Here is a 14397-nt window from a genome sequence, read left to right on the forward strand (position 1 = left end):
TCTGCCCCGAAAATATGACTTATTTTTAGAGGACTTGTGAGAAAACTGGCAACTTTGAACATGCCATAAAAGGTGGGATGCATTTCTTTCAGTGAGTGAGAGAATGAGTATATATTTATTCCACCCACCGTGAAGATCCGGGGTAGAATAGGTCTTCAGCAACCAATGCTTGCCTTAAAAGGCGACTATGCTTGTCGTAAAAGGCGACTAACGGGATAGTGTGGTCAGGCTCGCTCACGTCTGTCCAATTCATACCATAGGTGCTCTATCAGGTTCAAACCCGGGGATCTGGCGGGCCAGGGGAGAACATCAACGTTGGGCGTTGTCCTGCTGGAATACACCGTTGCCGTTGGCTGTAATAGTGAGGACGTGTGTGTAGGAGAATTTCGTTGATGTATTGTTGAACCGTAAGATTGCCCTTGATATGGACCAAACCTGAACTGCCATAGTGAGAGATACCGCCCACATCATAACGCTACCCCCAACCAAACCTGTACGCAGTTTCCACCGTAACGTTCTCCCCGATGTCTTTAGACCAGTGCTCTTCCATCCCCTCGACGCAGGAGAAATATTGATTCGAGCTCCGTCGCAGTTGAGGCCATATCCTGTGTTAACTACACCAATGCAGTCGTTGTTGATGATGTTGCCGACTCAGTTGATGTGTCGAATAGGACGTCTTGCTCGTAGACATGCTGCTCTTAAACGGTTTCGTGCGGTCTGGTCGTAGATTCAGCGCAGTCCGGGTATTTGGGATGCGGTTTAGGTGGGTCTGGTCCTTTCACGTAGGTCGCGCAGTCGGATGGCGCGATCTTTGGCGGGTGTGGTTACTCTTGGTCGACCCGACATCGGCCGATCACGTATTGACCCATGCGGTGGAAACTGATCCCGTGGCAGGCAATCAAAAACACTGCACTTTAATACAGTTCATAGTGCTGCTGCACGTGCTTCATAGCCCTTTTGTTAATGCATTGGAAGCATTTTCCCGACTACTGGTTTGTATGTACTTGTTGTGATCATTTTGATCCGTCACTTTAACACATTAAACCTCTTCATTTTTCACCTCCTTTTTTTTGGTGCCCTAAGTTTTGCTGATTAATTTTGCTTTTATGGCCAAAAATATCCATATTGCGTTTCCTTTTTTGAGTTCATATTTGCGGATAAAACAGACGTGATCATGTGTTACTTATGGCGCTGGGTGGTGGTTTTGGTTAATGATATATGTGCCGAAATAAACATGAGTTGCTGTGTTTGGTAATGCCTTCACTCAAACACCTTTCTCTTTAAAAACACAATTTCAACACAACAGTTTAAATACGCAATGTTTCGTTGTGGTATGGTGGTTGATGCCATGCAAACTGATGACCTTCTCGTGATGTGTGAGTAATTAAGTTCATAGTCACGTGTTAGACTGAACCTTAAGCCAGTATGATCATTTAAAGTGCAGTGTTGCAGGTCATATGGTAATTTGTGAGAGTCTGAAATATGACATAAATGCAACCAAGCCTTGACAACAGATGGTGGTGAACGATAAATATCACATTTCTCGTACAACGTTTCTAGTTCACAAATACATGTTAACCCCGACATGCTAAAAACCAGGGAATGGAGTTTATTGTGTCATATATTAGGAATAATATTGTAATATGCGACCCTTTTATTGCAGCACTTTGACCTTGCTCGTGCGTTAAAATACTATCTACAGCCAACCTAACTTTCAGAATTCGCCCTGCATTTATCTGACACGTAGCCACAGAACCGACTGCTGACCGTTATTTCCGATTGATCTTGTAGTGCCAGCCTGATGTGTGATCTTGAGACATTTACCTCTATGGTGAAACCTTTGAGCATTGACATGGTGGCGACAAACCTAAAATCACGGAAGAATTCAGAATTTAAACTGATGATTAAAGGTATTCTGGCACGCCAAAGTGGACGCAGCTGAAAGGACTGGGGCAACAGTGTCCCCATTTGTCGTTGTAACTGTTGCTGATTATCATACGGGTGAAGTAAGACGAGTTCTATGGATGAACAACTTCTTTATTACAATAATAATTGTAATAAATTGTAATAAAGAAGTTGTTCATCCACAGAACTCGTCTTACTTCATCACACCAACTTCTAAATGCCACTGAAAGAAGTCATCATACGGGTGTTGTAACGGAATATATTCTTTCTCTCAAAAGTAATCTCCATTTTTCGGATCCGTGGAACCTCCTGTAGACTGGCACAATAGCTACACATACTGAACCTTCTGTACAAAATAGATCATGTGTCAGTAAACTGCTTCTTATTTATCTCTGTTAAATGGAGCAGATAGTGGAGATCTCTTTTGACAGGCCAGCAGTAATCATATAGAAGTCCTAAATGACAACATGATCGTTCAAACCAAAGAGGAATCTATCCAAGATGTCCGTTATTTTCTTGCAATAATGCGGTGTTAAATACGCCAGGCGAGTATACAAAGATCCCTGTGATGAAGTTGGAAACAGTGGCAGGAAACAGAACAACCCAGGCATACCCACCGTCAGTGTCCCTGTGGTGTCTTGTATCCATGTCAATGGTACCTCTTTGTTGGCGCTGCAAGTCACACCGAGGAAATACCACTGCTAACAGAGAGTGCACTAGAAATTCGTCATGTCAGCAATGTTTGCAGAATCCTATTGTGACCAGATACCAACCGGCGGGGACACCAGAAATTGGATGAACACCTTGTACCCATGTGGGGCATCGAACCCGGGCTTGCGTCGTGACGACTGAATGCTGCAGTAACCACTGTGCTAACCCACCGACCTTCATTTTTCCTGTATTCAGGCTGACGGACAAGGTTATGTGTATACACCTTCAACGCTATCTCCAAATTCTGTCCCCGTCATGTCGTATTCGACGTTTGATCGGGAATTCTTCAGGCACAGGCTGGTATTGCTGCTAAATCTACTGTAACTACTACTACAACAGCAACAGCAACAACAACTTCTTCTACTACTTTATGTCAAAGGTTCATTGCCGATAACCGGATTTCTCGTGTGATATTGTAATGCTGTAATGTATGATAAACAACTCCCCTTGGTCGCATATTTCTTGAATATACTGCAGATAATACATGCGACGTTAAGGGACGACTCATCAGTCTCCAAATACATATCATCAATAGGTGATATTCTGGAGACCCCAAGGCAGGTCTTGATGATGATTGGTATTAGCTTTTGTAAACTGCTTTTACAGGCCCCCACCATAAATGACGGAGTTAGAATTCAGTTTAGAGAGGATACAAAACGGTCTCAATAGTTTGAGGAAAGTTTTCTGATCCCTTTACTGACTTTTCTGAAATATTTATTGTGTTGCAGAAACGTCAAGTGCTGATACAACGTAATACCAAGTAATTTTACGTCTCTTACAATTGTCATAGGGGTCCAGGCATAATTCAGGGTCATTACAAGGTTGACACACAAGTGAATAAAGATGGTTTGGGGTTTTTAAAGAGAAAATACATGGATTGTCTTCAAATATACTTGTAGTTGTCGTTGGTGTACATTTCGTTATCATCCACACAATTTAGAATCACAAATAAAACTTTTTGTGGCGCACTACTTTCTCTGTGACGGCATAATTTAAACTGGTCAGTGCTAAGGGCTTCACGGTGTATCTATATCTAGGGAATCGAACCTTGCGATCATCTTAACTATCTGCTACGAGTTTGCCATGGACAGTTCATGCCATTCTTGGGAATTAGACCTTGGGAACACTTGCGCCAATGAACTACCAAACCCTCCAAAATAAGCAGGTGTGTTGACCAGCCATCTGGTATTCATGATATCAGTATTCACATTCGGTTTACTTTCAACGTGGTTTGGATCTTACCGAAAGTGTATGTAGTCATGCCAATTGTTATATACATACAGCTCCTCACCGTAATGGAAGTCTCTGACGGCGGGGAATTCGCCGACGCCGTTACCACCCCTTCACCTCCTGAAAGAAGCACGCCAGGGGTTTAATATCGCCGCGGTGAGGAGTCGCAGCTGTAAGGAAAAACGACACTTACATTAGAAGCTGTATTCTGGTGCATTTCTAAGGATAAAAGTGGGGTATATTGTCACAGTGTGGATCTGGTGGTCACAATGGCTACTGACTATGGTTAATGTGCAGCTAGGCAACTAACAGGGACGGCCAGCCCTTAATGGTCGTGTCGTGACCTGGGCGTTTGTTAAGCCTATTGATGAATGATTTTACGACTGCTTTTAAATCAAAAGGCCAGATGGTCCCACAATGGTCCCGTATCATGATACCTCTGAATTACTTGTTTCCATTATGTTTTAAATGTACATGTCATCAAATATATTATACACAATGACACTGACAAGATATGGTTAAAGAGAGTCGATATATCACTCTACCCTAGTCAATCATAAAGTGAATGGAAATGTTTGTTTGACGAATTGACTTTGCTGGTCTAAGGGAGACAACTCGATATTTCATATCATGCTCCACTTTGACCTTACACGTTTTACAGTTGTCTGACATTGAGACAGACGTTGACTGTCTCTGCCTTGTCACGTGTCCGAGTTACACAGTTTTACAGTTATCTGATATTGAGACAGACGTTGACTGAATAATTGGGAAGTAGTGTACTTTACCGGGCGCACTTTTTCAGATTGTATTATCGCTGTGGGGGTCTCGAACGCGCTTCGGCAGCTCACCAGCTTGGCTCATTGTTGCATTAATTAGCCGACGCTCTACCACTTGGACAAAGTAAGAGTCGTTAGAAACATCCAAAATATATTCTGGGGAATATATTAATACGGAATACTGTTAATAACATGAATTTTCAGAACTTGTAAGAGATATTAGTTTCTAATAATAGATGATAGTAATGAACTACTTGGGAAGCATTACATGCGGTAGTGAAGTATGACAGTAGATGTTATGACCGCTAACGATCTTTCAAGACGACAGGGGTGTTGCGCATACTGCGGGGAACTAAACGTGACTCTCTTGATATGAGGAACTATTTCAGATAATAAATTCGGGGAACTGAACGTGAATCGCTTCTTAAAAAGATTAAGAAATGTAGATATGACAAAATTAACTGATTCTCAAAATCTATTGCTATCGATCTATCAGTCTAGCCCTATTTTGGCTAGCATTGTTGCGTCCTGTTGCCACAGCCTCTCTGAACTATCACATCCTACAACGTCCTATCTTGACGAGTTATAGAACGAAATTGTTGATGTACGTCCTATCGCGACGACATATGCCAATCTCACGAATGTAGTTCCTATCGAGCCCAGATATCAAACCAAACTGAGCTCAACTCAAGTTTGATTTTCGTCGTTTTCACGTGCTCGGACAGCACGTGCCATGTCATATGTTGTTTTTTTCTCCAGCTGCCTGTTCAAGCTTAACATGTCTTCAAACCAAGGGGTAAGAAGGGAAAGTTAAAAGTTTCTTAGTTGAAGTTTTTGGATCAGTAGTTCGTAATACTGCCACAATTTGTCAAATAGTAATTCACTTTAACAGGCATACTGCGTGTTAGTGGCGATTTGAAGGAGTCTGTCTCACTCCCCTTGCATCGCCATGACATGTTCAGCCAACGAGATCAGCAGCCTATGACGTCGATGCGCACGTCTCCCTATCTTGCCCCAGACGTATTCAATCGGGGAAAGGCTTCGGCTCATTGCTGGCCATGGCATTCTATGTTAGTGCTGCAGGAGGTGAGCATTGATGATTCGTACACGGTGACCGCTGGCGTTGTCCTCTCGAAAGGCAAAACATCGACCCCCACGCCTTGGAAACGGGGTAATAAAGGGTGTCAGTGTGTTGTCCCGTTAGTACTGTCCAGAGACTCTTCCTTGCACAATAGATAGAGGGGTGCGGTCAGTCATAGTGATGGCACCCCGCACATCAATGGATTGCTCGAGAGGTTATTTCATATATACAGTTCATCATTTCCGTTAGAACTTCTGATATTATACAGCCAACTTTTTTTCTTTTAAATGCAGCTTTTATTTTGTGATGATATGAAATATCCAGGGCTCCGTTCCACAAAGCGATAGTAGCGCTAAGATTTCGTAAGTCTATGTTAATTGCTATTATCTTAGCACTACGATTGCATTGTGGAACAGGGCGCAGCCTGCCACTCTATTGTCGTCACACCATTGCATCCAGAGTACTAAAAACAACCTGATCACAGTTGTCATAAGGAATAACATCTTCAGAAATATTCCTTGATGCATTAAATATGACTTTTTACTATGTCAGAACACGGGACGTAATGCTATATGTTCATTTTCTATATTCAGCAAAACAATAATCCCATCAACGCATTTTAGGTGACTGCAACTAATTATCTGCAGAGGTCAGTAAAGCAAAACTGTTTACAAGTATATGGGATACCCTTACTTGTATCCAGATGTTTATTTGTGTGTTTGAGTGAGTTAAAGCTTTATTTTCTCTTTGAACAGTAGTTCAGTCATGTTATGACATAGAAACTCGGTACAGGTGAAAAACCCAACGTGATTTAACTGTTGTCAATTCTTAGTATTTCTACTGCTTACAATATTACTACTGGGTGGTGACAGTCGTCACACTGTCTGCCTCTACAAGGAAGTATTTCGTACATGAATAGATTGTGTGGTGTAATCTAGGTCAGGTCGCCCTCTCTGTACATCCCTTATCTGAGTATGAGTGGTAATGGCGGCAAAGCGGGTACGTGGCATTGAGAGTCACTGCAACATTCAGTAACACAGACGATGGTTATTGACAAAATAGTGGCTACATCGTCTTCTAACTTGGATCTACCACTCATGCGTTCATTATGGGATTATATGGATAACCGTAAGTTGAAGATTGTCATGTATTTAAATTGTTTATTTTGACAAGACACCAATTTCCAGGTGATTTGTTACAAACGAAGACAGGTTACAAGACAATTTCATTTTCACTTTATTGAAACCAATCGGAATCAATCTGACCGGAATATGATAGCCAAGCTCAAGTCCAGAAGCAGCGAGTACAGAAATGTGCATTGACCACGGTACACAGTGTATTGCAGTTGTTATGGGGGAACATAGCGAGGGTACATGATAACGCAGTGAGTACTTGGCCGGAGGAAGTAATTAACTGTCTGTCATAATAAAATGCCAGATGTAAATAGATCTATATGTTGAACAGTGTCCAACCAAGTACATGTGTATGTATGTGATATGTTGCTACTATGACACTTTATGGGTCTTCAACACGCCACCCAAATCATGTCTATACAACCTGGAACAATATCGACCCAGTTAATCTTAACTTCGTTTTGACTGTATGTGTGTAGTAAACCGGTTTCAGTGGATAAACAGTTACAGGGGATAACGCAAGGACGATCGGTATAATGTGTTTGTTGGTATAGTGCGACATGCTATCTCAGACCTTAATTGACTGCACTCGCTGTTATTCTGCAGGGGCCGCGTCAATAAGAGGATAAGTCAAAAATAATCCTTGACAATTTCTAGTCTGATATATCTCTTATACGCAATATTACCCAAGCGTCGTACATGTAAGTGAACGTTTTGTCCACAGAACTTCTATCTGCAAAAGTCTCCTTAATGAAGCTATGAAGAGGAACAGCCCAACACACGTCCCTCCGGACAGAGGAGGAGAAAGCCATGATGCTCCCTCACCTCAGACAGCTCGCAATCCTGGAACAGGTAATCTCCTCATACCAATCTTATGATTCTAAGTTTGTATGGTTATTGTTATCATGATTATTTATGTATCTGCATGCATTTCCATCTCCTTTCCTCGGCACGGGTGACCCTGTCGTCTAAGGAGCCGCAATTCGCTGTGCAATTCGCGTGGGCCAGAAACTTATGATTGCAGGTCCGAATTATGTTTCCAGGTTTGTCAGCACCGAAACCGTGCTTGTGGGTTTCACCAAGGTGGTCAACGTTTGAAACTTGCATCACTCCCCTGATACACTGTGATATAACTGGAATATTGTTAAGAGCGGCACTCACTCCGTCTCCTTGTATGCACGAACTATCATTAACGATATTCCGACGACGGCATGGAACAATACCATATACTTTTTATGATATTTGCTGATACAGTTCTGTGCAATTCGAAGGTGTGATACCCTGATATTTATCCACAGTTGTGTAAAATTTAAAAATTGTCGAATATGTTTATGTCTAACTACTGATATTTCAGTATGACAGCCAGTTGAGATTGAAAGACCTATTTTACAGAATCAACAGCTGTCCCTGTTACTGGCGCTACAGGTCAAAGCAAGGTTGAAAATCTTGAGGCAACAGGACTGAGGAATTCCAGATGTCAAGGTGATGCAAATGTTCATAGTGTCTTGTCATTACGTTCAATCAGTCTGTGGTCGCCCTTCTAAGTTTTAAGCGTAACTGTTAACATTTGTTGCAGCGTGCATACATATCTGTGCATGTGTGGCTGATTGTACTAATATATACTGGTTTTGTGCTAGTCCGTACTAATATATACAGGTTTCATAGTGCTAGCCCGCTGAGATACCATGCCGCAGTTTAACATGGATACACCACTCAGGTACTGTATACTGACTTTGAATCGACCAGTCCTTTGTTTTATCCCCTTAATGCCGAGCTCGGGGCAGGGAAACAACAAGTACCATCTTTTAGCGTGTTTTAGTATGACGCGGCCAGGGGATCGAAGCACCGAGCTTCCGCTCTCTCGGCAGACGCTCTATCCACAACACCACGGAAGTGGTATTTAGAACCACAACCTCCAGCTTTCCGGCCAGACGTCTTATGAAAAGATAAAATTCTCATTAAAAATCGTTGTGTTGAAATGACGAGTGACATCAATATTGATGGATATTTCTCTACATACGGACCCTTTGAAAACGTTAAATTTATGCTTCATATACACAGAGTAATCGATAACATGTTTCAGGTAGGAGAAATATGTCGACAATATTTACCATTTCTATTGGCAGTTGTGTTCATTTCTAGTCTCATGTTCTTGGATCACGTGACCCATGCAAACCATGATGTTACCTAATTAACTCACATGACAATACTTAATTTCCAAAGAAACACTACCAATGGAAAAATCATGTATATCATTGAAATAATGTGTAATCAGATGCAGAAGACATTCAGATACTGTACATTAACGAGGTAAGAACGTACACATTTCAAACCTGTCAAACTATATAGTATCATTCATGTCCACTCTTATATTGCGTTATTTTAATTATAATTTGATTGTTACTGAAATTTTGAAAAGTCTACTCTTCTTCTCAGTACAAGCTGGCGTCATTCATGGAGGTGTCCACATCTACTACAGTTCTTCTGGAGCAGGTAGGATTGGAATAGTTATCGTGATGTGTATGTTACACCAATAGGCGTGACACTACACCACACTACGTTTTATGGCGATTGCACATACCAAGACACGTAGTGCATATATGATCGAATACAGAGAAGGAATAGAAAAAGGAACGTTTCAAGTTACAAGGAAGGAACTTTAATTTGTTGTGTAAATAGGGGATATTTCAAGTGTCGAGTGAAATATCATGTTTCTCTCATGGAGTGATGAGGGGAAGTGAGATGTTTTCACGAGTGGCGTATTGAAGGTCACGAAAATTCTTTATCATACATTTCGACATGATTATGTACAAAATCAGCCATAAAAAACATATTCTTGAAAACTAGGAGAACGCTGTTCGAAGCAATGGAATACACGCTGGTTGGGTAACAGAAATGAGAAATCTACAGTTTATACCGAAACGTTTTCGAGGAAATTGCAAACGGCAAGCAGTGATATTAACTACATAAATGACCATCTGTCATTAGTTTGCCATGATGTGGAACTCGTGGAAAAGGGACATCAACAGTTTGTATACGGGCCAGACACTGGCGATAAAGGGGGATAATTTAAGAGAATGACAATAGTTCCACATGGTCACCCTGGTATAGTCACAGGGCAGTACACCTGATTAAAGTTAATATGCAGAATCATTTATTGAAGTTATTTATAGAGGATTCGTCACAAGTGTTCTTTAAATATGGGAACAACAACATCAACAGAGTCTTAGTTCATCAGCGTGCCGATACCTGTACACACAATACTGATTAACCGGACGAAGTTGATGTGACTTAGTATGTGAAATATATGAACATAAACACTTCATTTTCAGTTACGGGGATGAAAGGCGGAGAAATAATTGAAACTGTTTAACGAAAATACTACTACGAGTTTTCAAAATACAAACACACAGGAAAGACAACCTGGAGGTATTCTGCGATGGGGGGGATTGTGTTACTGTTAACAAGAGATAAGGTAGTCACACCACTCAACAACCCGATGAACTGGATCAGACGCACCTATAATACTGACTTGGAAAGTGTGGAAGACGGAAGTTTGTTATTTGTATTTATGCACGAAACTGAAGAAGACGCTCTGAGGATGATGAAGGACCAAACAAAAGTCAATCCTATGCTTCTGGAATTTATTCACAAATAAATATCAGTGTCAAAGATATCGAAATAAATGTTGAAATGCGAAAAACAAATCAATCAACAAATCCAGTTGAATTAGGTAACTTATTTTCAAGGATATAATTACATGTTTGAATATAGATTTACCAATAGTGTATATCTGTATAATCTCAAGTGTTGAAGCACAAGTATTATTTCTGGTCTCGTTCATTTTTCTAGAACTTAAAGATCTTGACAGAGACTGTGTGGCTGAACTGAAGGTATGTTTTCCCTAACGACTGTAGATAGCGTGTTCAATATTTGTATGCTATGTCTTATGTACTATGGATATTATATATTATATTATTACAAAGTAACATTAAGTTCTTTGTTAGATTTTGAATAAGTTACAGCATGTATATGCTGTTTTTAGTTTTGAAAAAATATGATGTGAAATATCATTTACTTACACATTTGTAACTTTATCTAAAATTTGTTTCAGCTTCGTAACGTTGTTAACGTCATGCAGCACCAAATAACAGACTTGAAGCGACAAGTGGTAAAGCTCCACAAAAGAAAAAGAACCAGGTACACACGCTCGTGTTTGTATTCACTCTGTTCCTTCAGTAACTGACAAACAGTACTATTGAATGACCCTGCTAAAAACAACTTGCGTGATGCATTGTTCAGGTCAAGTTATCTGTTTTTCAGAAACCAGGATGAAGCTTTTGATGCGACATAACGCCCCTTCCCTGTCTGAAACCAGCGGACACTGTGAGTGCCTTGACGATCCACTGATATTTAATGCACTCTTGTGGGTTTAAACTATAAGCTTTAACACATTTTAAACAACCAGTAATATGTCTGTTTTAAAGGCGATATTGAACATTTTCTCTCAGAAATTCAGCCGTTATGTCAATGGTATTTTGTTTGTCACCACACATTTATGAAGCATCCAAGATTATGGATCTTATATAGCGACGTACATGCACGTATGTGTGTGTGTGGTTGCTTGTACTAGTCCGGACTGTTGCCGATTTACAGTGCTAGCCCACTGAGATACTATGCTGCAGTTTAACTTGAATACCCCATTCAGCCACAGTATACCGACCAGTCCTTGTTTAAGCGCCAGACAGGGTAACAACAAGTACCATCTTTCTAACGTGTTTAGTATGACGCGGCCGGGGATCGAGACCCGGACCTTCCGCTCTCCGGGCGTACGCTCTACCACTGGACAACGGAGGCGGTCGTCACCTACAGACAAATAATAGTAACGTCACAGAACGAAGCGATTTTAAATACAGAATCATAAGTGCAGCTTTCTTGCCATGCCGTAACATTCTACGTGAGGGGATAACAAATGGTTTTCCATCATACAGCTAAAATATTCCAGAATCCAACGCCACTTCTCTAAGTTTGAGCAATACGGAAAGATACATTTCTTACACAGTACTTTAGGACACTAGTTGACGTTGTTGTTTTAAACTGCTTGTGTCTTGATTGCTGATGAGGATCGTGAACGGAATACACAGCTATAACCACCGGTGTTTTTGTGTGCATGTATTTGTAGCTTAAATATAGTTATTTTCAAACAGTTTCATGTTTGTTTTCAGATTCAGGCGAAGGCGATACGGAGTCAGTTTCAGAAGGTGGACACAGGTCGGACACAGAAGGTGGGATTTACAGCTACATACATTATTCCTTAACAAATCAAGACTCTTTTTTCCGATGGCATGTCATGGAAGTGATTAATACATTGAACAGTATTCGCATGTCCAGTTCGCAGTTCCTTTTTATGAGCTGATGTGTCGTGCATGTTGTCGCCGAAAGATTAAATATTAACTTACATAGATAGGAAACATATATTGCTTAGTTCCCTCTCTGGAGAAGATATATCGTACATGAACTTGTTGTAGAGAGAGTTAGGAGCTTTACTGCTTAGTTTACAGTAATGAGTAGAAATTACTTTATGTAGATGTTACAAATGTTGGCATACACATTGACAAGTTTACCCTAATGAATAATTATATAATATTTTTTATTTATAATATTCCATGCATTGAAACTACCAGATGCTAGGGTGCTACACTTACAAAATGCTGTGGTCGTTTATTTGTGTCTCCCAAATTATAAATAATATGACGATTACAACTAGATACGAATGACATCATTGCATTATCATTACAAATGGTCTAATGGACCCCTGTGTTTACAATTATCTACAAACTTATTAGTATAGTATGTCCACGGATAAATGTTTCGGGTGACTGATAAAATATCTGTAGTTAATTTCAGCCGCTTATATAGTTATTTCCAAAGAGAATGTTTTAGCATATCAAATCCAGTTTGTCTAAGATATTCATATATCAAGAAGTAATAAGAACGACTGATAGCCGCCGGTTGCCTCTGTCCGTTCGACCAATCCGATTAAAGGAAACTCTTAGTCAATTGAAACGAAGTATCAGACGCAAAATTAAACTGTATTTTTTGTCAGTTCAACAGTATTCTGTTTCCGAGGCAACATATCCCATTTTTCTTGTGATTGATAATACGAATATTGTCTGGAGCCCATCTTAACAAACTTTCTAAACCGTTGAGTTACGATGCTGATGCGTTGATAATGTATGTCAGCCTTTAGATTCTTAAGCCACAAAGGGACATTTACAAACATTCTATTTCATATGCACTTTCCAGGGAAGATGCTTCACCTAACGTCCAAGCGGGAGATACAAGAGGGCAACATGAAGCTGATCTACTATGACAGGAACCACATGCTGAATGAAGCTTGTCGGGAGGGAAAGTTAGAGATAGTAAAGAACATTTTGTCAACTGGTTCTGCAGATATAAATAACAAATCCCAGGATGGCTGGACACCTGTCCTACTTGCAGCCAATACAGGTCGAAAAGACATATTTGATGAGTTGGTGAAGAAGGGGTGCAATCTCTCAGCAGTGTTAGACAACGGCAACAATATCCTTCATGTGGCATGTTTAACTGGTAATACTGATATCACAGAATATCTTACAGCAGTAGTCAGTATTGACAGTAAAGGCATGTATGGCAGAACAGCTGTGATGAAGGCGGCGGCTGTGGGCAATAAAAACGTGTTCCAACTCCTGGTGGGTAAAGGATGTAACCTGTCAGCAGTGGATGATACAGGTAACACCATCCTCCACCTTGCCTGTTTTGGTGGCAATGTGCACGTTGTCGAGTATCTCATCACTCACAAGATAGCTGACATAGAGAGCCGAGGCCAGGCAGGGAGAACACCGGTGATGTTTGCAGCAGGGACGGGTGATCAGAAGGTGTTCGATCTCCTGGTGGGTAAAGGATGTAACCTGTCAGCAGTGGATGATGGAGGTAACAACATCCTTCACCTTGCCTGTGTTAGTGGCAATGTGCACATTGTCGAGTATCTCATCACTCACAAGATAGCTGACATAGAGAGACGAGGCCCGTTTGGGAGAACACTGGTGATGATTGAAGCAGAGAAGGGCAAACAGCAGGTGTTCGATCTCCTGGCGGGTAAAGGATGTGACCTGTCAGCAGTGGATGATGAAGGTAACAACATCCTTCACCTTGCTGCATTCGCAGGGACAGTAGGAATTGTAAACCGACTTCTCTCAGAGTCAGCTGTAGAAGTATCTGCCACAAACAACAGAGGTGAAACGCCAGTGCAGATTGCACTGAAGTACAACCAAGGCGCTATAGTGAAGATTCTTAGAGCTAGATCTGACACGCTGCTTTGAGTTTGGAGAACTATTCAGGGCCATATCAAGGGGCATATGTCGGAGTGTCTCTGGAAGTGTACATCTTTCAGAGCCGTCTGTGATAAATGTTTGTACAAAGATAAATGTCTTTTTTTCAATCACTGTATTTACAGTTTATGTACGTGATAAAATAAATGTTTCAAATCATTCACAAGGCGTCAGTTTGCTATAACGGCACC

General features: G+C 40.9%; 1 protein-coding gene across 2 annotated transcripts; it reads left to right on the forward strand.

Annotated features, from left to right (window-relative positions):
- Positions 1–6672: 6672 nt before the first annotated feature.
- LOC124141389 (putative ankyrin repeat protein RF_0381) lies at positions 6673–14367 on the forward strand. Of its 2 annotated transcripts, XM_048402329.1 has the most exons (10): positions 6673–6831; positions 7561–7688; positions 8229–8318; positions 9273–9329; positions 10689–10729; positions 10951–11036; positions 11160–11222; positions 12062–12121; positions 13143–13552; positions 13754–14367. In XM_048402329.1, exons 7-10 carry the CDS (start codon positions 11168–11170, stop codon positions 14195–14197), a joined length of 969 nt encoding a protein of 322 aa, XP_048258286.1. In that variant the 5' UTR covers positions 6673–6831; positions 7561–7688; positions 8229–8318; positions 9273–9329; positions 10689–10729; positions 10951–11036; positions 11160–11167; the 3' UTR covers positions 14198–14367. The 2 variants fall into 2 exon arrangements, with proteins under 2 accessions (XP_048258286.1, XP_046365352.2); XM_046509396.2 differs by having other exon boundaries at positions 13143–14367.
- The last annotated feature ends 30 nt before the right edge of the window (positions 14368–14397 follow it).

The sequence above is a fragment of the Haliotis rufescens genome, unplaced genomic scaffold (assembly GCF_023055435.1).
Source record: "Haliotis rufescens isolate VD_foot unplaced genomic scaffold, xgHalRufe1.0.p SCAF_25, whole genome shotgun sequence".
Lineage (NCBI taxonomy): Eukaryota > Metazoa > Mollusca > Gastropoda > Lepetellida > Haliotidae > Haliotis > Haliotis rufescens.